Source organism: Coccinella septempunctata, chromosome 8 (genome assembly GCF_907165205.1).
Source record: "Coccinella septempunctata chromosome 8, icCocSept1.1, whole genome shotgun sequence".
Lineage (NCBI taxonomy): Eukaryota > Metazoa > Arthropoda > Insecta > Coleoptera > Coccinellidae > Coccinella > Coccinella septempunctata.
The window spans coordinates 10,915,500-10,939,644 of record NC_058196.1 but is presented as its reverse complement, the minus strand read 5'-3'; the positions used below and the strand labels follow the sequence as shown (position 1 = coordinate 10,939,644).

The window sequence follows — 24,145 nt, the reverse complement described above, 5'->3', positions numbered from 1 at the left end:
CTATGAACTTCAAACCACAACACCTAGCAGCTCAGATTAATAACATCAAACAAAGAAAACTGATTTCACCAGATGAATCAGAGGAAATAAAATCAAATTATGTTCGAAACAGCAATCCCGGAAGATTGACGGCAATTCGATGGTCAATAAATTCTAGAAACAGCGCTCTACACTCAGAAACTCCACAAAACAATGAGCAGCCAGAACTGAACGAGGAAATACAGGCAGCGTTCCGACAGCTGGATCTTCAGTATAGAGGAATGGCAATGGACGCAAGACCTATGATACCCAGAATAAAAATGTTTAAGGAAGCGAAAAACACTGTAAAACTAGTTAACAGTACACTGGCAACAGAATTCGAACGCTCTGAAGATCTAGCAGACCTTTGTCACAGAATATACTGCGCAGCTACACTAGTCAGCAACATTTTCTGTAAAGATACACATACGGAACCCAAAAAGATCGAACCTAAACCTCCATGGAAAAAAAGACTTGAACACAGAATAACAAATTTCAAAAGAGAAATCGGCCTACTTGGAAACTACTCGAGTGGTGGAAAAGTCAGCAAAAAGACGGAAAGGAAGGTGAAAACATACGCTAAAAAAGCCAAGATCAGAATTTCAGAGACTCTACATAAACAAGACCTCAAGAAGCATGTTGAAATCAAAAACAAAAAAAATGCAACCCTTGGCAGCCGACTCCGTAGATATCACAAGCGGACGCTAAGATTCCAACAAAATAAACTTTTCTTCACGAACCAGAGACTATTCTACCGCGGTATCGGGGGCGACACAGAAACATCAAAACAACCACCACCGGAACACTAAATGACAGAATTCTGGGCGAGCATCTGGTCTCAGGAGGAACAACACAATACCCAAGCCAGTTGAATAAACACTGAAAGAGAAAATGTTGAGAATAAAACGCAGATGCCAAGTGTAGTCATTACAAGGGGAGACATTGCCAAGACAGTCAAACGCCTTAAAAACTGGACTGCCCCTGGAGTAAACCGAATCAGCAATTACTGGTGGAAGGCATTCACAACAGCTCATAACCGACTGGCACTACATATGCAGGAAGTCATCAAAAATCCTGAAAAAGTACCGAAATATTTTACAAGAGGAATAACCCACATGCTACCCAAGAAAGGCGATCTTACTAAACCACAAAATTATAGGCCTATCACGTGCCTATCATCTGCGTACAAAATCCTAACCTCCGTAATTGGTTTCAAAATAAGTACTCATTTCCCAAATAACAAGATCCTGGACTGGGAGCAGAATGGCTGCAAGAAGAAAGCCAGAGGGTGAAAAGAGCTACTTGTAATTGATAATGTCGTTACAACACAGGCAAGGAGAAGACGCAAAAATATTCCAATGTGCTGGATAGACTACGAAAAAGCTTATGACTCCGTGCCGCACTCTTGGCTTGTTGAAATACTCCGCATATATAAAATCATTTCAGATATAATACTACTCTGGAAGCATCTTATGAGCACCTGGTGCACCACATTATCGGTCAAAATAGGAACATCAAAGTCATACCGATCGAAAGAAATCAGTATAAGATGGGGTAACTTCCAGGGGGACAACTGGAGTACGGAGTGGTTTTGCCTTGCGTTGAACCCGCTGAGCAACATACTCAATCGGAGCAATTATGGTTACAGATTAGACGATCACGCCAAACTCACTCACCTGTTTTAAGTTGACGATTTGAAGCTCTACGCTAAAGGAACTGCTCAGCTGCACGGCGAACTTGAATTAGTGAGAAATTTCAGCTCCGATATAAACATGAAATTTGGCCTCGATAAATGCTCGGTTGTTCACGTGAGGAGAGGGAAAATGGCGGAGGAGGGTGATCTGGAACTGATGGATGGCACGAAGATACGTGCACTTGGTCTGGTGAAAACCTACAAACACTTGGGGATTCATCAGTCTTTCGAGATCAGACAGAAGCGCAGCATGGATGTTGGCGAAGAGAAGTTTAAACGCCGGGTCAACAAAATACTCAAAACGGAGCTAAATGCTAAAAACAAGATCAGTGCTATTGATATGTGGGCACTACCGGTCCTAACTTACACTTCCGGAATACTTACCTGGTCGGTTACCGCGCTGCGGAGATTAGATCAATGGGTTCGGGTCAGTTTTACAAAGCATGGCATATTACATCCCAATTCAGCAATCGAACGGCTATATCTTCACCGGGCGGAAGGAGGTCGTGAGCTATTCAGCCTGGAAGCTGCAACAGAAAAAGAAATTAAATCCCTGAGAAACTATTTTCTCTCCAGCAATTCAACGCTCCATCAAAGAATGGTGGTTTGGGATAAAAAATATACTGCTATCAATTTAGCCGACCCAGAACCTGAAATAGAAGTCTTCATGAGAAGAGAAGATGAAAGAAAGATGGCGAAACAAAGTACTGCACGGGAGATTTCACGCCAGCATGAAACAGGCAGAGGTAGACAAAATATTGTCTCATACTTACCTCACTGCTGGATACCTTCACGCAAACACTGAAGAAGCGCTACTGGCCATTCAAGACCAGGTTATCCCAACCAGGAATTATTCAAAGTTCATCATGAAACAACAGGTCGAAAATACGAAGTGTAGAGTCTGAAACGAAATGAAGAAACAGTACAACATCTGTCAGGTAGCTGTACACCACTTGCTTTCACTAGGTACTTGGGACGACATAACTGCATTTTAAAAATGCAGTTTTCGATATACAGTGACTGCACAGTTTCTGTATAGATAATTCTGCATTGAAAAATGCAGTTTTCGATGTACAGTGACTGCACAGTTTCTGTATTAATATTAAAAATAATAATAATAATTTATGTTGAAACATATCGCCAAGGATGCCTGAGTGGCGGATGATAGCTGTCATTATGGCTGTGCGACACATGAAACTATGCAGCACATCACCGGGGGATGTCAGAAGTTCGCGGGCACGGAGTACAAAAATAGACATGATGCCGTTGCCAAGATTCTTCACCAAGAATTGGCACTAAAACACCAACTTCTAAGTTCGAAAAAGGTTCCTTATTACAATTACCATGCGGATGCTGTATTGGAAAATGAACATCACAAGCTATACTGGGATCCCACGGTTCTCACAGACTGGAAAATAACCCACAATAGACCAGACCTCATATTTATTTATTTTATTTATTTACATAACTGGAACCCCAACAGGATAAACCCAATAACACTACAAATAAAATCATAAAATCAACAATATCGTGAAACATGGTAATATAAATATGAAATGAAGATCTATACTAGCACCATATATAAAAAATTAACTACCCAATTTCAATATTTTGACAAATACTGCATCAGTCTCCGCTTGAATTCGTACAAGGACGAATTAAACAAATCAATTTCGCCAACATGCCAATTGTAAAAACGAGTTATTCTCAAATAAATGGAGTTATAATAAAGAGAGGTCCTAGCCTGTTGTACAAAAAATAAGTGTCTTCGACGACCACTGAAAGAGCGTGCATTAAAATGAATATTCTCTATCAACGGGAAAGCATACCAATCATTCACAATACAATACAAAAATATTTGATCGAACATTACTCTTCTATTTTCCAGGCTCATCATTTTATACAATTGAAGTCTATATTCATAAGCGTAGTCTTGTCTACTACCATAACGGTAAAGCAAACTTTTTGTGAATTTACTTTGTACTTTTTCCAATTTATCGATGTATTTATGAAAGAAGGGACTCCAAATCGGTGTTACATATTCCAAATTGCTACGTACGTAGCTGAATTATAGAGTCTTAACTGTTTCCACATTTTTGAAGGCCTTATAAATCCTCAAAACAAAACTTTGCATCTCAAAACTCTTAGAGACTACACTGTCTTTGTGAAATTCGAATGACAGCTTCGGATCAAGAAACACTCCGAGGTCCCTCACACATCTCACCTCCTCCACAACTACTCCATCAATGTGTAGGGGAAATACCATAACGTTAGTATTTTTAGTAAATCTTATATGCTTACATTTCCCAATATTGAGTGTTGAATATCGTTTGGAGCAGAATACAGAAAACCTGTCAAGATCCTCTCGAAATCCAGTGACATCATCCAAACTTACAATCGACCTATACATTTTGAGATCGTCAGCATAGATTTCGAAATAAACATGAAAAAAACAAGTTGACACATCATCGATAAAAACATTAAAAAGAAGTGGACCCAAATGCGATCCTTGTACCACTCCTGATGTGACCTCGTGAACTGTGGACGAGAATGCGTCCACTACAACATACTGACATCTATCCGACAAGTAAGATTCAATCCACAGCAATAGATTCCCTGAAACCCCAAAATCTGCTAATATGCCTAACAATGTTCTGTGATGAACCTTATCGAAGGCCTTGGCGAAGTCCGTATACACAGCATCCACCTGAGTACCCTGATCCAGATTTTTTGAGATGAAATCAACATATGTGGCCAAGTTAGTAAGAACTGACCTTCCCTTAAAAAATCCATGCTGCTTCACGTTGAGCTTCCCTCCTAGTGATCGAAAAAGAAAGTCTGCTATGATTGACTCAAATATTTTCCCAAAATGACTCAGAACAGAGACCGGTCGGTAATTGGACACAATATCTGTTTTACCACCTTTATGAACAGGAGTAATTTTAGCAATTTTCCATTTACTGGGAAAAATTCCGGTGAGAATAGACTGATTGAAAATCATCTGCAGCGGCAAGTCTAGAAAATTGGCACAAGATTTTATAAATACAGGATGAATTGAATCCGGTCCAGGTCCCTTATCGAGTTTTAGCTCTCTAATCTTTTTCAATATAACCTCCCTCCGAATAAAATCAATGTTGATGTTATCGAAATTAGTCGTGTTTCTGTTATTTTTATAGATGATCGGTTTATTGGGATCATCAAAAACACCTGCGAAATATTCACCGAACGCATTAACAACATCTTGGCCGTTATCATATACCTTATCTATATTGCTCAATAAGGATGAGGACAGAGCACTATTTATCGATGTGGCGATTCCAAATAATAACAATCTTCTAGATAGGCACACTGAGAAAATTTCAAAGTACAGAGATCTCGAGGAGCAAACCAGGGGACAGTGGAAGCTGAAAGATGTCAAGACCATCCGTATTGCCATATCATCTACAGGCCTGATACCGAAGAAACTACTAGAGAACTTGAGGTAACTTCAGCTGGACGAAAATATCTATAGAGTCATGCAGAAGGCAGTACTGCTGGGAACGGCGAGAACTGTACGCAAGAACATGGGAAATTCAGAGGAACACCGTCTGCTCCAACAGGAAGTGCGAGTGGAGTAGGAATTCAAGCTACAGGAGGGAGCCGAGGAGCGACCCGAACCCGACCACCACCACGAGCCCGAAAACCTGGAAAGGGCTCCAACAGAGCTTAAACCTTTTGATGTCTGAGATATCTGGGATAAGTGAATTTTCCTCTGGAGAGGAGTGTGAAAGCCGCAAGGCTAAAGTCATTTATTAATTTTTTACATTCAAAATGTATAGGACAAGTCAAACAATTTGTAATTACAATTTGTCAGCAAAATTGAGTTTGTCTTTGACTGATATCTTAAACCCCCTGAAACTGGGAAATTGCATTCTTTTTGGAAGATGGTTAAAAAGGGTTACACATTAATACAGGGGAGACATTTCAAATTTAGTCGTTCTATGTTTTGGGAATGACATTATTGTTTCATTCCTATTGTTGTAGTCATGAAATACTGACACTTTGGCAAAGCGGTTTTCGTTCTCTTTAGCATACAAGAGGCACCTGAAGATGAAGATCGATGCAACAGTTAAAATATTGTGAGCTTTGAAATAAGGCCTACAAGGACTTTTAGGTGCGATGTTGAAAATCATGCGTAAAACACGTTTTTGAGCTATGAACACTCTACAAACATCGGTCGAGTTACCCCATAACATTATATTATAAGAGATGTAGCTGTACACAAGACTGTAGTACACATTAATTAGTAACGGTAAGGGAATCATATTTTTAACTCGACTAACGGCATGGAAGGAACTGTTTATTTTTTGCAGACATAATGTACATGCGAGCACCTCTTCAGATTCTGGTCTGGTATTGTTAATTTATTTAGCTCTACATTTTTGTTTTTGAAGTGTATGCATTGAGTTTTGCTGATGTTGATCATTATGCTGTTCTGACGGCACCAATCTACAAAACACTGTAGCAGCAGCTGACAAAGTCTCTGCAGTATTGCAGTATTTTATATACAGTTACTGCACATTTTCTGTATTGATGAACTGCATTTTAAGAATGCAGTTTTTGATATGCAGTGACCGCACAGTTTCTGTATTGATAATTCTGCATTTTAAAAACGCAGTATCAGATATACTCCTGTATATCTGATATACTCCTGTATATCTGATATACTCCTGTATATCTGATACTGCACAGTTTCTGTATTCACAATTCTTCATTTCAAAAATGCAGTATTTGATATACTGTTATTGCAAAAATTCAACAATGATGATTCTCCATTTTTCAATTTTGAAGTCTGAAAATGCAGTAATTGATATACAGTAACTGCACAGTTTCTGTAATGCTGCAATGCGTCCAGTGTAGGAAGGTACGATCGGTAGAGTACGTTATTGGCGATTATGTCAATAAAGGTCTGTCCTCTGTTGGAAGTTGGAACGTTTAACGTTGGGCGTTGGCCATATTGTTTTAGGCCCGGTACTTTCACCTTCGAATAAATTTTATTCAACCAATAATGACGTACCGACATTCGATCTATGGCAAATAAACTCTTCTAATTAAGTTTCAATGACAGATTTATTCGATGAATAACACTATCTGAAAGTGAAAAGACTGCATTTTTACTAATCTTACGAATAAGACTTAATAAATGCGAATAAATTTATTTATTCGCACGTGAAAGTACCGGGCCTTAAGCCCGTTTGCAACAGCCGAGAATTCTCCGGAGAATTATCTACAAAATTCTCGCAAGAAAACGGCATAGATTATTTTGTTTGCAACTGGACTGGAGAATTCTACCGAAAGTGCTTATGTAACGGCAAATAATTCACGGCGCATGAATTTTCGTGTAAATTCTCTAGAGAATTCTCGGCTGTTGCAAACGGGCTTTAGATCAGATTTGGATAGAGAGTAAAGATTTGTTGATTAAGTGAATTGTGTGTGCAAAATTAGTGAACTGTGTGAATAATTGAACAGACTCACTTTACTCTGTTTTTTGTTGTGATAATGGATTCATAACCTGCAGAGGGGACTATTGAAACATGGTGGAGAAACATGTACGAGAGAGGTACCAGATGCTTACAGCGAGAGGAAACTGAATAAAGACTCACTAATTAATCGCAAATGAGTATGCGATCAACTTCAGATATTGAGCAACTGAACAAGTGAAAATGCTCCTACCTACCCTAACTGGGTGAAGTCGAAACTCAGATGAATCTCCACTGGTCTGGTATCAGAAAGGGGGTTCCTAAGGGAAGGGAAACACGGAACCAACCCTCCTTCTGCACTTAGCTTCCTTGGCACGATAGATGAAGGATACACGGCACTTCACTTAAAGTTGCTCAATATTACTTTTATTCACTCAATATATAGAGCTGATATATATATGATGCGATGATTTCGGCGATATATAAGAAGATAGAATAGAAGAATTTAGGCTTTTGCGAGATCGATTTCGGCGCGTCCGGCGATGATACGACTTATATTGTCGTGACTGACAGACGACAAAGTTTTTCTTTCGTCGGCGCCTGACAAACCGGAGTCAGGCAACCCAACTCACGATCGATCACTCACATTCATATATTCTAGGCTTCTGATAATTTTAATTTCATTTATATCTTATTATTCCGTATATAAGTATATATTCTATTCAATATTATATTCCATGAATGAAAGTTTTGTTCGATTTTATCAATTTTTCATTGAAGTATACCGACTAACGAAAATAATAGAATCTAGAATAATAATTGATAGGAATTCCTGAAACTTAAACATAAATTTTCTTCAAGGAGTTGAAAGAATATTAAAATTCGATTATGAAGGTTTAAGAGACATTTCATAAATATATATACAATTCAATAACTGAAGACAAATTTCATTACCAAAATATGGATTATATCAAGTGAAATTGGGAATTTCTTATTTGCAGAATCGATATTTTGTTTATATCTAGGGAAACTCATATTTTTTCGCAAGTTTCGATATAGTTACTGCACAATGACTGCTGCACACAAAGTGCAGCTTGCTGGTCAGGTTTTGCACAGTGACTACTGCATATTACAAAGTACAGCTTGCTGTCATACAGTTTTTGCACAGTGTTGCATTCAAAGTGCAGCTTACTGTACAGTTTGAGCACATCGACTACTGCATTTAAAGTGCAGCTTACTGTACAGTTTCTGCATAGTGACTACTGTATTTAAAATACAGCTTGCTGTACAGTTTTTTTGAATTATATCCTTCCCTGGGCTTCAGATCTTTTTCGCATTATAAAAGTTGTAGAGCATAATATTATCTACAAATTTTGTCCCGAGCAATTTTTTCTACGTTCAAATTTTTTTGAGATATATGGCGATTAGTGCGAGGTGTTTAGTGATACATGCTGAAGCGAAAATTCACTCGTTGGAAAATAGTACATTCTAAGGTTCAGTCACAGACAACACTAAAATTTCCGTGACTAATTTCGAAATTGTCATCATAGAAATAACTTGTCATTTTGACAATTGTAGATTAGACTGGGATTCTTTATTGACATTGCCCTTTCGCATGTGTGGCTAAGCTTCTCGCCCTTATCGCCCTCTAATTCGAGAACGGTTGAGAGTATGTAAAATTGCTTCGGACAAAAGTTGTGTAGAATTTTATTATCTACAACTTTCATAATGAATACAGAAACTATTAGAGGTACATGGAGGGAAATATTCGAGAAAAAGTGATTTTTATCATCTTCAAAGTGTCAGATTAAGAAAACCCCCCTGATTAGTGTCAGATTAATGGGTCAACACGTCTACAACACCAACATTAACCATCTGTATGAAAATCTGACACGCTCGAGTATGTACAAGTACTTACATTTTGACTTACATTACTTACATTTTCAAAGGACCACTGTGACCTTGCGTCACGTCCAAATTGTCAGTCCCTTGAAGAGTAGTTTCTTTTGGGTCCAATTAACATATCCTCCAAAAATCTGACACGCTGGAACACATAATTTTTTTTACCATTTCCAACTCCGCACGGCCAGTCCCACCGCGCAAACTGTTAGATGCATATACAGTATCTTAATCTGACACGCTCGAGTATGTTCACCTGACGATTTTTTTTTACATCTTCAAGACCCTGCAGACGCTTTTCCCACCGCTGAAATTGCTCCCTGTAGTGATGTTTCACCAGACTTGGTGCCAGTACATATGATTTTATTGAAATGCTTACTTTTCTTTTTTCTAGTAACAGTATGCCATTCTCTATATCTATCGCTTGTCGTTTTCGATTGGTTATTTTTCGTGGTTTCAACAACTTCATTCCAATTTCCTTGCTTTTGTTTAGATTTCCCCAGATTTCCAACCTCAATTGATATATCGTCAGTGGACTGGTTGTTTACAACTACTCTGTGACAATCCGATGACACCTGCGGTCGTAGATTTTGCGCCAGTTCCTTATTATGATTTTACTTTCCCATAGAATAGGATAAAACATTGCCGGAAGTAGAATAGGATATCTTTTTTTGCATGTTTACGTTTTTTTTTCACTATATTATTACCTGTTCCTATTTGATCTTCAATATTTGATATCTTTTCCTTCAAGAGATATTTATTGCCAATCGAAATTATATTCTTACTCCTTGTTTCTTCTAGAAGTGATTGTAGATAATCAATTTCAATGCGAAGCATCTTGTTTTCCATCTTTGTCGAAATTTCATCGTGCATTTCACCATCCTCAGATGCAACGTGATGGCAGGATGTATTTTCTTTGCCAGCTGCTTTTTTTAAACATGAAGAGTGAAATATACCATTACACTTTTGATACATCGTACAAATTCACCAACTTTACGATTGCAGTAATCGCAAATATTTTCTGAATACTCGGTAACACATGGACTCGGAGCCCGTCTGCTTGATACATCTTCACTCAATGACATCTTAATGAAGAATTTGTTTCACAATCTTCCAGGCGGATTGAAATTAGCTGACGAAGTAGACTTATGCGTCGTGTGAAACCGGAATCATCATAAAGGGCTTTCAAACGATTCCACACACCTCGCACTGTTTGCTCATTCTTGATATGCACAAAAATCGATTAATCAATCGCCATGATCAACTTAGCTTTCGCTTTTTTTTCACTGTCAGAATCTTCCGAGTCAGGTGACTCCAATTTATGAATGTCTACACCTTCTAATATCAAGAAATATTTTTGGCTGTAAACGCCGACTCATTATAGTTTTCGCGTCCTTTCAGTTTAGGCACGTTAACGATGTAACTTCCTGCCATATTGAAATAGTACGCGCACTGTCCACGTGTTAACTGATTGAAAGTCACAAAGATACGAAAATACGATCCTAAATATAGTCGGAAAACGAATATACAAAGCTTTTGAACAGTTTTTATGAATTTACAATTCACTGTCCGAGAAACCTAGAATATCTTCGAAAAATTTGAGACTGGGCCCATAACCCAATAAAGCACACCTGTTGCTGCATAAAGACTGACTTTTTTATTATCTCGACATCTGCTCATCTGTACATACAATCATAGAACAGAATCATCATAGAATAACAATCAAGTGGGGATAACTAATAATTATTTTGTTACCATTACAACAATCTTACTCTTCTCCAGGAATTTTCTTCTCAGTTCGGACGATTTCTCGATTACTTGCTCTCTATCTGGATCGTATAAATCGATGTAATTGCAGTTTTTCCCTTGTTCCTTAAATTTTGTTATGAATTGCTTCATCGACTTTCCCTGTACTTGTTTAGTACTACGAAATATGCAACTTTCGTAAACTGTATTAGTTTTTGGACTTAAGTAACTATCCAAAGCGATCCTTGCTATATCGTATTGGTTTTTCGAGGTAGTGTCTTTGGACGCTGGAAGTGTAACGTATACGTTTTGGACTTCTAGCCCTGCACACTGTAAGAGTAGTGTAGTGGACTGTATTTATGTATCGGGTCTTGGAATCAAAAACGGCTTCTTATTTATAATATATCTACAACAATCTTGGGCGGACGATGACTGGAGACTGGCCTCTGTCTCAAAACCATCGGCTTGTATTCAATATGCGCCATTATCATTAATTTCTCGGATCTTCCTGAGTGGAACATATTCAAATTCGTCTTAAAGATGATCATAATTGTTGTTTCTCATAGGATAATAAATCCATGTCTTCGAAAAAATGCGAATTTGAGAAACTTCCTCTGCACTGCCTCAATACTTCACTTGAGACGGATTCCATACTGAGCTACAGTACGTCAGCATACTCTTCACCAGGGACTGATATACAGGGGAGATCGCTTCAAAGGAGGAAAACTCTTTAAAATAATGAAGGACGAAACGGAAACTTTCATTGCATTAGCGGTAATACTGCTAATATGCGACGAAAATGTGAGCTTTTAATTGAATAAAACCCCCAAATCCCTCGATTCAGTAACTCTTGTCAATTAAACATTGTCCAAGTAATAGTTGAAATCAATGGCGGTTATCTTTTTTGTATAAGTAATCACCTTACACTATAAAGTTCAAATTGAGACCGTTAGTCTCACACCATTCGCTCTGTCTCTCTAGATCTCTCTGCAACAAGTAACAATCCAAAAGACTCTTTATTACCCTGAATATTTTCAAGTCATCAGGAAAAAGAAGCTTTCTGGAATATTTTATATCATATATATCATTTGAATATGAGGAATAAAAGCGGTCCTAAATTATATCCTTGGGGAACTCCTGAATTTGCCATAAATTCAAACGACTTTACCCCCTCATATTCGACGAATTGCAGATGATCTGTGAGACTTCACAAAACCGTGCTGATAATCGGATATTTAAGTCGGAACATCGTTTTAAATTGAGTCACAAAAAATTATTTCGATTAATTTAGAAAAAACTGAAATTATGGTAATTGGCCGATAATCAGTAATTTCCGATCTCTTTCCTGACTTCATAACCTTAATTAGAATACCATCCCGACCAACAGTCAATTTGTTCTTCAGTTTTTGCGACACTGATATAATCAAGTCTTCAGAAATATTTCTCAAATGCAGAATTTGATTCGAATTTACAACCTCCCGAGGTCCAATATTTGCATTACAGTTCAAACTACTGTTAGGATACACATCTTTAAAATTCAAAGTCAACAATATCTTTAGGAGCCTTGAAGGCTTTTTATCTAAAAAACATTTAACCAGGTAGTCGAGATACGCTTCGCTTCTCTTTGAATTTTTAAATTTCCAAAAACTATAATACATGGATCCCTTTTCACATAATTTTCAGATTTCTGAACAAACTCCCTTTAAGAAGCCCGAATACCAGATTTAACAGAATGTCATGAATATTTGAAGCGTTCAAGATGAAAATGTGATTTGCATTTTTCATACAATGTGAAGTAATGATCTTTATTTTTAATTTCTTGAATCAAATTATTAGAATAAGTACGAGTTTTTTTCAATGGAATACATTTAGCATTAATTTCTTGAACAATATCATTAAAAATATTAGGAGCATGATCCACATTTTTGACATTACCCAACTGTTGCTTCCAGTCCACCCTATGTAAGAGTTGAGAAAAGTCCTGCACATTCAACTTTTTAAAGTCATACCTTTTGGAATTAGAATAGAAATTTTTGACAGTACGTGGGCATAGCGCTAGCTATGCATTTTGCACTTGAAAATTTATTTCATCTGATGATAAAACTCATTCAAGTAGTCTATTGTTAGGTTTTTCATTATATCATTTTATGTTACAAAATTCAAAAAAACTGACGAAACGGTCCGTCAAACTGGTACGGAGTCACCCACAATTGTCACCCTGGCCATCTCCAAATTATTTTCAAAAAACTTCAAAAATTCATCATACACATCTAGAGAAATATTGGGAGGGATGTTGTTTTATTCATTCATTCATTCTTTGTGAGGGATGTACATAATCATCACCATTAACTCCCAACAAAATCCTACCCCACGAACACCTGTACTTCGATCTTTGCAGTAAACAACATAGTTTTGAAGAAAAAGTTCATTATTATGAACATTATTCGTTAACCAACTTTCCGTTATGGCTACAACACTGTGTCTAAACTCAATATATTTTGGAAAAATAAATATTGGTGTTTAATCCTCTACAGTTTTGGTAGTGAAGTCTGCGAACGTTGCTGCTGGAAATATTTTTAGACTGCATGTTGGATGAGTTTGAAAGTTTTTTTTTTCTTGATAATGGTTCAGCATCCATTCCTATACTTCACCACAATATCTTTTTCTCCCTTTCCTTGTCTGTTATTCAAATCTTGCCGCACAGTCGTGAAATATTCTTTCTGTCTCACAGTTTGATCGGGCCCTATGTAAACATTCTCGAACTTTTCGATATTTCGCAATTTTCTGTGGTGTCTCATAAGTATCGGCAGATTTTCCTTGATGGGCAATGTAATTAATCGGTCTAGTTGTTTTTTATCCAATCTACTCATCTGAGGATTTTTTATATTTACGTTGGGGAAAAGAGTGGTGAATATCCGAGAAATCATCCACCAATTGGGGCCAATTCCTTTCGGTCTCTTCATCAATGATATAATAAAATATAGTATATGGAGTAAATTCACACACTGGTTTTATTCTATTGTTTATTTTCAGCTATCGATATCGGCATATGCCATCATCAGGCTGGACTGAAATAACATTCACATTACATTTATGACATGAAATGAACGAGACAAACGAAGTTGATGTCCTACCGTCATGAAATACAGGACAAGTTTCAGACTAAAGTTTGAAATATGCAGGGCATTCGTTGAAATTGTTCGGATTGTATTATTAAAATGATTTCGTGACAAATATTTGAGAGGATCGTGAGATACAATAAAATGTTTCAATTACACCTCCATACTAATTTACTCTAACGATCTCAAATTTGGTAAGTCGTAGTACTCAAGTGACTATGATAAAGTTCAGGATGACTTGAATTGGTTGGCTTTGTATATCATTACAATAAATTATTCATCAATGTTTCTTAATGAACCTATGAATTTTAATCGAGGAAATGTTGAGTTCTTGTGACCACATTAACTCTATAATCAGCGATCATCCCAAAATTGTGGGTTTTATTTTGAGAAACTGCAAACATTTTGACAACGCACGATCCTTCCTTGATTTCTTTTCACCATACTTTGTGTTGCGTGGAATTAAATATACGCTAAATGCATAATATAAGGTTCAGAGTAATCAAATGAATTCCTGAGCTATATCTAATGTAAAACTGGTAGGCCTGTAATTAAAAGTAACTATTCAATTATCCAAAGACAATGTCATTTTATGCAGTTAAATATTTGAAGGAGCAAAATTGATATTATGTTTATATTTGAATTATTGGATGAATATATTGATTTAAGTTACTGTCGATGATAAATTCAAATATATGTTCATATGTAACTAGGCGAACCGATGTATTCAACATACTTTATCGGAGAACTAATCTAGGATTTAATTCTCCTCTAGTCAAACCTCAAAGATATGGTTAAATTTATATTGACATAGTTTACATGATGTTCCTTTGAAATCAATGAAATTGGAAATGAAAAATGTATCAAGTTTTTGATATGGATCGTGGTGAGAGTGTTTCTTTTTCCTTTATTTCATTTGGTATGAACAAATATTTCTAAACGTTGTTATCACCCAACCTCATGTTTTTTACGCATTCTGGTAAAGTTGGGAATAATAGTTTTTCACCTTACAATTCATGTCGTCTACATTTGATTACAAAATGATTTCCAGGTTCTCAGAGATTAGGCAGAATTTTCGGAGAATTTCCATTGGATTATCTCTTCGAGGCGTTTTTTGCTCTGTTAATGAAAATTATGATAGGTCAGAAATAATAATAATAATAAGAGAGTTCATCTGTAAACCTTATAAACTCTAAAACAAACTGTAGAGTTATCCTAATGATAACTGTGTCCAGCCTATTCAACTCGAATAATATTTTTAAATACCTATATACTGAATATAAACAAAAAAATTATTCAAATATCCCCATTGTGCCTCCTTCAGTATTCTTTGTCTCTGTCGGAGCTTCATCATCCTCATCGTTATCATAATGTCCCAATCGGTAATACATCCAAGTTATGTAGTCTTCGTTGTCCAAGATCTGTTGTGATCCTACTCAATGGAGTAGGTATTCATTCACACACTGAAATTTATTTAATTCGAGTTTATCATTTTATGGATCCTAGCTCGGTCTCCCCCAGCCAGCCATACTTTTCTTCCTTTTTTGAATTTTGTTTCATTTCGGGTCTCCCTCAACGTCTTCAGCACAATGGAGTAAATTCTTGAAGCAATATATGAACTACATCTCTGACCAATTCTCTTCGTAACTCTTATTGTTTCATAATTTATTTATTTTGCTCTAGTAGTGTATTTGTGTTCCTTTAGTCTCACTGGTATTTTATTCTGCTAAACCTTCAAAATTATTTGTTGGGCATATATCTGTCTAACATCTAGTGCTTTAGAAATCTCGTAGATGGTGGAACTTGGAAATGTAATTTTTTTCCATACATTATTTTCAGAATACACTTCTGAATAATGTCAACACTTTTTTTGTGCACATCAAAAACACCACCACATCCCATTACCCCATATGACAGCTGTGATTGGACCAACGCAGAGTGAAGAATAGGAATGTGTTTCACAGAACTTATTGATTTTCATATATAACTGAATCTATATAGAATTCCTCTTAGTTTTTTTGTAAGGCAAGACATATGTTCATCCCATTTTAGATGCTGATCGATGAAAATGCCCAGATATTTTGTGGATTGCGTGGCTGGAATGTGCAATTTATTATTTATCTGTAGAACTCCCAGATTTGGCTGCCCTGTTTCGTTTGAGGAGAATGTTAGGTACTTGGTCTTCTCGGAGTTTACCGTGAGTTTATTCAATTGAAGCCATTTCGACAATATCTTCAAATCATCCGTTGCCTCTTGCTTCACTTCCTCCCATGTTTCACCATCATACAGAGCTATTGTATCATCTGCGAAGCCAATAACCTCACCTGTGCTGTTCAATTTGAGTAAGCCGTTAGTGTAGAGATTGAACAAAAGGGGCCCCAAAATCTTACCCTGCGGAACACCAAAGATCAGTTTTCCATGTTTACTACATTTTCCGTTCAAAGATGCCATCTGAGTTCGATCAGATAGGTAACTCTGAATGAGGTCGTACATCTTCCCGCGGAATCCATAATTGGCAAGTTTTTCAAGTAGTTTTTCATAGCTGACTGTGTCGAAAGCTTTCGCTAAATCTATTACTACTGCCAACGATAGTATATTTTTATCGACATTACTGTAGATGATATCTGTTACCTTTTTTATCGCGTCTTCCGTTGATATTCCCTTGCGAAATCCGAACTGATTCCTTGATAATAACTGATGTCTGACAATAAATGTTTCCATGCGGACTTGTATCAGTTTTTCTAGGATCTTGGCGATATTTGATATTAAACTTATCGGTCTATAGTTTTTAATCCGAGTTTTATCACCTCCTTTGAACACAGGTTTCACTAGTCCCATTTTAAGTATATCCGGGAAACGTCCCTTGTCGAAACAGTTGTTTATTATGTAAGCAAGGGGGGTTGATATTTCTTCTTTTATGCTTTTCAATGTTTCCGCATCATAACCAGCCGATTTTCGAGTTTTGAGACTGTTTATGATCTTCTCTATTTCAACTGAATCAGTTGGAAACAGAAAAAAGGTGTTATCTCTTTGAATATTTACTTCTATGAAATTTTTCGGCTCGGTCAGTTTACTAGCATAGGTTTCGAAAAGTTCACACTTTTCCTGATCATCGTCAATCATCAAATTATCATTGTTACGAATGTATCTTATATTTCTTTCGATTTTTGTATTATTAGTTAGGTTTCCGACACAATCCCATAAAGCTCTCGATTCACTTTGATTTTGTTTTATACACTTCTGAAAATATTTCTGTTTAGCCCCATATATAAGTTTTCTTATGTGTTTTTTATATTCCGTGTATTCAGTTTTCAGTTTTATGTTTCCGGGCTCCTTTCTCAATTTACTGTAAATTTTTTGTTTTTTATCTATTTCATTCAATAATGAAGGAGTCATCCAGTCTTTCCTAATACGTTCCTTCTTTTTTATATTAATTGTGGTTGTATAATGCTCTATATACCTTCTCAAAGTTTGAATGAATTTCCCGGTTATTTCATTTATGTCTTGACATACATAGATATCTTGCCAAGTTTCATGCTTCAGCGAATTTCTCAATTTATTATATTCGATGTATCTTTTTGTATGATTTTTCTCATTGATTGCTTCACTTATTTGCAGATTGGTGTATAAGAATGTTGGATAGTGATCCGTTATCAATTTCTGCAGAATAATCCCATTTACAGTTGAACTTTCCGGAAGCATCCCTTTAACAAAAAAATGATCTAGGCATGTTCGGCTATCTGGACTTGTGTATTTATTAATTAGAGATGTAAAACCAAAGGAGCAGAGAATATTTTTATATTCTTCGGTATAGTAGTCATTTGCCAATAAATTGATATTCATATTACCTGTGATAACATGTTTTACACATTTCTTTTCCCTGTCCAGATAATTTAGCAATTCGTCGTTGAAGTCCGCGATGTTACAATGCGGCGATCTATATATAGCTGTAATTTTGAGTGACTTTCTTCGATATTGAACATCTACTTCCAGTGCTTTTATGTTTCCTAGATTAACAGTGTGATGATTGAAATGAATATTATTTTTCACATACACAAGAGTTCCGTCATTTTTGTTGTTTTTTCTCTCATTATATATTTGCTGGTATCCGATCAGAGTGAATACTCTGGGATCCTCTAACTGAAAAGTCTCAGTCAACACGATTATATCGAAATTAGCTGACGTATTCTGCAAAAATATTTCGAACTCGCTGAAGTTCTTCTGCATGCTACGAATATTCATTTGCATAATTTTGAATTCTTTATGTATACTCATAGAATCCAGCTCACTCATGTCTTCGATAACAACGGTATCATAATCCTCATTTTGAAAATCTCTTACAAAGCAATCCATTTCTATTTTCCGCAAATACAATTCACACATACACAATACCTACGCATATATATTTCCACCCACCACAACAATCTCCAATCCTACACAATCTATACTGCTATGACATATACGACAATGGAAGCCCAGGAGAACATCACATAGACAAGCAAGCATATATGTTACAATTCGCAGACGATACAGCACTAATAACCCATTATAACACAGCAAAGCAATGTATCGAAAAACTCCAACAACTTACAGACGTGACAGTTGCATGGATGCGACGCTGGAGTATAAGTCCAAACCCATCAAAATCAAAGCTGATAATATTCAACCATCAAATCAGGACCCACTCCCATATAGAAGTAGACAACAACATAATACGTCCCACAAATAATTGCAGATACCTAGGAATGCTCATAGACAATAAACTTAGCTTCAAGGCACACATAAAATCCCAAAAGACAGCAGCAATCACTAGAGCCGGACACTTCAGATCGCTCACATACAAAAATTTGGGCATCAATGTGAAAACGGCTAGTACGATATATAAAATGATATGCAGGCCCCTTCTAGAGTATGGACATACAATCTTTCAGAACACTTCTGAAACTACTCTCAAAAATCTCGAAGTGGCTGAAAGAACTTGCTTGAGAGAAATTACTAAGATCAGACACCCTAACAATCCGTTACACAATCCACCAAATCAACTTTTGTATGAAACAACAGAAATAGAGCCTATATTGTCAAGATTGCGGGAACAGAGCAAAAAATTCATCAAGGGGATTACTAATAAGACTATAATAACACCACTACTGCACCAATATGACACAGAGAGCCCACCAAAGGCCAAACTACCAGCACTACCAATTTATGAACATCTGATATCATTGGAATAACTTTTTTTTTTATATACAATGGATACAATTGATAAATTATAAATGTAATTGGCAGGAAGACTTCGGTCGATAGCCATTTGATGATTTATTATTATCAATGAAGTTAATTTCTCTCTCTCTCTATATTTCCACCTATATGAAAAATTTGTACTTAGTTTTCGTTTATATACGTGGTGTCCCAGAGCTTTTAGGCCAGCAAATATCTCAGTTACCTGCGGAAAAAAAAAATTGAAAAAAATACTTGTCGTAGGAGACCATACGCTCTTTCATGCAGCATAGCAAAATCCACCCCCTGACAAACAACCCCCGAGAAACCACCCCTCACTTTCGTTTTTCAAATGTTCAAATTCTAATTCGATCAGTCCAATTAACAGTACCCACTAACGAATTCAATTTTATCGAGTGATTGTCTTTACAACTACATATTATGATATATCATTGATTGAGAATTAAAAAGAGCTGTCAGTTGGAGCCAAACAAACATGGGGGTGCCATTTGAAAAACAAAAGTTAGGGGTTGTTTCTCAGGGGTTGTTTGTCAGGGGGTGGATTTTGCTATGCTGCATGAAAGAGCGTATGGTCTCCTACGACAAGTATTTTTTTCAATTTTTTTTCCGCAGGTAACTGAGATATCTGCTGGCCTAAAATCTCTGGGACACCCGGTATATTTTTTGTTCACTTTTTTATTATTATTTCTTTTACTGCTCAATTTCACCAACTAGAGTTGGCCACTCCCATTTGCCACACACTTGAGCTGTAGTTTCATACCCCTAATATTTTTATTTGGTGAGTTCTTCTTTTTTATAACCTTTTTTTTTATGTGTTATAGAGTGAAGGGTAGGCAATTTTATTTTATCTGTGACTTCTTCAGAGGTCGATGGATCGTCTTAAAATTCCATTGTGCCCACAGAGCACTCAGTTGTGGGTGTAATCGGAGCGCTGTTCAGTCCACTCTCCCCCTCCGAACAGTCCGAGTCCTCTAACCCGTATACACTACCTCCAATAACAAGTTTATTTCCTTTTATGTATGACTTTTCTGATTGCTCTGGCCTTTCTCAAAAACCACCTTAATTTTTCATTTTCCATACGCTGTTGAGGTGTCAAATCGTTTGATAATGTTATTTCCGTGCCCTTGAGCCGCTTAACGTGTGCAATAATGAGTTTTTTGGTCCGATATAAAACAAACTCCATTTTGATAGGGCTATTTTCCTTATTGCCAAGACTGTAACAGTCACTAACCTCCGATAATTCGATTCGTATGCCCAATAGACGGTTTATCCCTTCACAGATAACCTCAGCATTCAACTCAGACCTAACTCGAAGACCGAAAATCATCAGATTTTTTTTCCTGCTCAAGCGTTCCATTTCTTCCAGTCTGCTCCTTAACAGTGCATTCTCCTCCTCCAGAAATCCGTTTTTTTTTTAATGTTTGTATATCTAAACATAATCTCGAATCTGATGCGGAAATGCTAGCTTTTACCTCCTGTTTGCTATCACGGATTTCCTCTAAGAGTTTCCCAAGCGTGACCTCCTCTATTTCATCGTTCGGCATCATCAAGTTCTCTCCCCCTCCTCTCTCAGAAATTGAAATAACTATAAGATGTATTATTTACCGAATCTGAAGTTCCAAAAGGCGAGAAGAAAAAAGAGCAATCACAACATAGGATATCAGAACGCCAAACGTTGATAATTGTTATATCCTCAGTAATTTTTCTCTTCCCCCCGTTAGTTGGTTTGTAATGAAGGAAAAACTGAACAAGGGACACAAGTCTTCACTCCACTGTGGCCGTTCAGGGAGACTTCAACCTCAACAAAGACAGGAAGGCCAGGGTTAAGTAAGGTATTCCAACAAAGGTGAAAAGGGGAAACAAAATACAGTCTAAAAATCGTATAGTATACGGAGAAATAATATTAGGATTTTCTTTTATCAGAAACCACAAATGAATGTGTGAAGTTTAATCCTCGGCGATATTTCGTTATCTGAGCGCGAATCAATTTGAATCATGCTATATTCCTCCTCCAACTCAGTATAAGAACTGGTTATCCTAAGCGGTGCATCGAGTACCGCGTCATTGAACGAACACTGTAAGCGGGGGAATTCGCACAGGCGCTGCGTAATAGTAGGAGAAATGAAAACAACAACGGAAGCAAAGAACCACTACTACTCGAAAAAAATCACAAGTAGAGAAGGCATAATTTTCAATAAACTATGTGAATATTCATACCTCGTATAGTTGGCATTCCGCTGAAAAAACTCGATTAAATTTATCAACTTCTAACCACCGAATTCACTACCTAAACGAAGAGCAGAGACAAAGACGTCTACATGCACAACCATGTATGTACATGGTGAATTTTTCAGTTCAGCTGTATGAGAAAACTCTTGGCTACCGATAGAAAGACATATGTAGGAGTATATAAACGTAAAAAAAATATCATTAAACTTTTCGACTCGGAAACTACGTGTCAAGCCACGCTCAGAATTTTTGAGAGGATTCAGAAGTTTATTTTAATGTCAAGTACTCATTTTCAAGTCGATAGAACTCGATAAAATTCTGGGAAAATAATTCATTTCCAGATTGGTAACCCCACAAATGAATTATCACGATGATACGAAATGGTCTGTTTAATGCAAATGTTAATTTTTTTCAGTCGAGATCAACGGCTACACGAGTTCCTCATGCGAAGGTTCTGCAAGATCTGTGAATACTACAATCACTGGCGCGGTAATTAGATCAGCTACTGTCAACGTTCATCCAGAAGGATTAGTTCAAACTGACACTGAGAGTGCTTACTTTTGTGCAAATGGTGAGATTTTTAGGATGAGAATGCTCTGCTACAAATTCATGAAATCCCAAAATTTGATTATCAGAATTTTGACATTTTACAGAAAATCTGCTAATTTCTACCGCTGATAAATATCATTATGAATGGATGACTGCTCCGAGAAATAGACAAGGGGTTGTAATAGAGTTGAGAATTGGAAATTCACCATCCAGAAGAGTAGGACCTGTTCATATTGCCCTTAGTGATGGCCAGGAAATCTCTGACAGAATGTATAGAATAGCACTCGGTGATGCAGATAACAAATTATCCTGGATTGGACGTGGAAAACACGGTGAGTTAAATGTTGAAAAACGAACTTGAGATTTCTCAAGCTGCATCCATATTATGCCGCAGTGTGCCGAGAGGCAAGGCCTCTCGATAAAGCCGCTGTGTACGTGGATGCATCGCCTGCTTATGCTGCTACGCTGTGTGCCGCTGAACTGTCGGCCTCCATCAAAGGAAACCAACGGAAATTTATAGTGACGATGTGCCAACCGCTGGCCTTAGCGGCCTCGAAAAGCTTCACTTGTAATTTAGACTGTACAAGCATGTTGATATGGATGCGTCTGCTGACTATCAGGGAACTGCATATTTTGACTATTTGACACTTGAGTGTCAATGACATAATCTGATGAGTTTCGTTTCAATACTTCAGAAGGTATCGAGAAATATTCCGAAATATTTTTTTAGATTTTCTTCGAAAGGAGAATTTCATTCCTAGAATTTCGAAATAGTAGAATAAAGAAATATTGATGGTTTGAAATTCACACTTGGTATTCCGAAACTTTTCTCATTTGAATTCATTACTTAAAACAGTTTTTGACCTTTGAATCACGATTCAAAAATGATTCATTATGTGGTTTCTTATTTAGAGTTTAATAATATTGGAATTATTTGATACTTGAAAGCAATATTCTCAGTAAATTGTTTTGAATGGAAAAACAGATATCAGTGGATTTCATCTACTGCAAATTTCCATAATAATCCTCCCTCTCTCTCCTTCCCACTCTATTATCCTTCTTCTTGCTTTCCGGCTTCTGCTTCATCTAGTCATTATTCTTTCTCTTTATCCTTCTTTCATTTGTTTATTCGTTTTCCAGATATATCTTAATTCCACTTCACCTTCCTCTTACCTCCCTTTGCTTTCTACTATTTTCCCCTCTGTTCTTCCCCTTGTTCATTACCTTTTCTATTTCCCTACTTCAGCATTCCTTTCTCGTTCGTCTTTTTCTCATCACTTTTGACCCTGCTCTTACCCCTTTCTGCTTTCACTTTTCCTGTTCACTTTCACTGCTTTTCCTATGTTTTCGCTTTCTTGGCTTTCTTCCCTTGCTTTCCCAAACCCTCCATACTTCCTCCGTAGCACCAATAATATTCTATTTCTTACCGGATAGGTAATATTCACTATTTCATCGTAATAACATCATCTTGGAATTGTTTCGAACGAAATCCTGCATTTTGATTCGAGACTGACAGTGACATTTCGAATATTTTTGCAAATTTACAAATAGGATTGAAAATGTCTGGATATAATACAATTGCTGCATTCAGGTCTTCCTTCTGCATGCTATATTTTATGAAACTACGTGTTGCTTTTGCAACGCTAAAAAGTACTTGACTCACTTCGATGCAAATGAAATATTCTGGAACCGTAGTGAAACACTTTTTTGTTATAACTTTTCAATTATTTTTTCTTAAAACATAAGAAGAAAAATACGAACCGATGTCGTCTCATCTCTAAATCATATCTATTTCTATATTCACAACAAAATCACAGAATGAATATGATAAGAACTACATCCTACCGACCAGAAAAAAAAATTTGGAATTGAATATACTAATATAAAATTTTCTTTGGTTTCATTTTTCTACCAAACCTCAAGATTCTGGCTCGAAACATTTCAACCTCAGTAAACCATTCATCTTTTGACTCACTACCCCCCCTGGTCTCATTTGATACAAATATGGCCAACAGCGATAATTAGGTACACTTTTCGAAAACGTCCTCGCAAAGTTTTTCTTACAGAAAGAAGAAAGCGACTTTCTCTTCTCAATAGATATGCATTGACGTCAGCTACACTATTGTCCCCTGCAGGCTATATGAACATTAATGGTGTAAGAGTTGTCAATTTATTGGGGTCCTCAGCTGATGCTG

General features: G+C 36.7%; 1 protein-coding gene across 2 annotated transcripts in view; it reads left to right on the top strand.

Moving 5' to 3' along the window:
• The window catches only part of LOC123318930 (C3 and PZP-like alpha-2-macroglobulin domain-containing protein 8), a 1,198,665-nt gene that overhangs the window by 832,253 nt on the left and 342,267 nt on the right, over positions 1-24,145 (top strand). For both annotated transcript variants that reach the window (XM_044905716.1, XM_044905717.1), the window contains 2 exons: positions 21,817-21,972; positions 22,055-22,282. In XM_044905716.1, the coding sequence (XP_044761651.1) occupies positions 21,817-21,972; positions 22,055-22,282 (384 nt within the window). The remainder of the gene's footprint in view (positions 1-21,816; positions 21,973-22,054; positions 22,283-24,145) is intronic.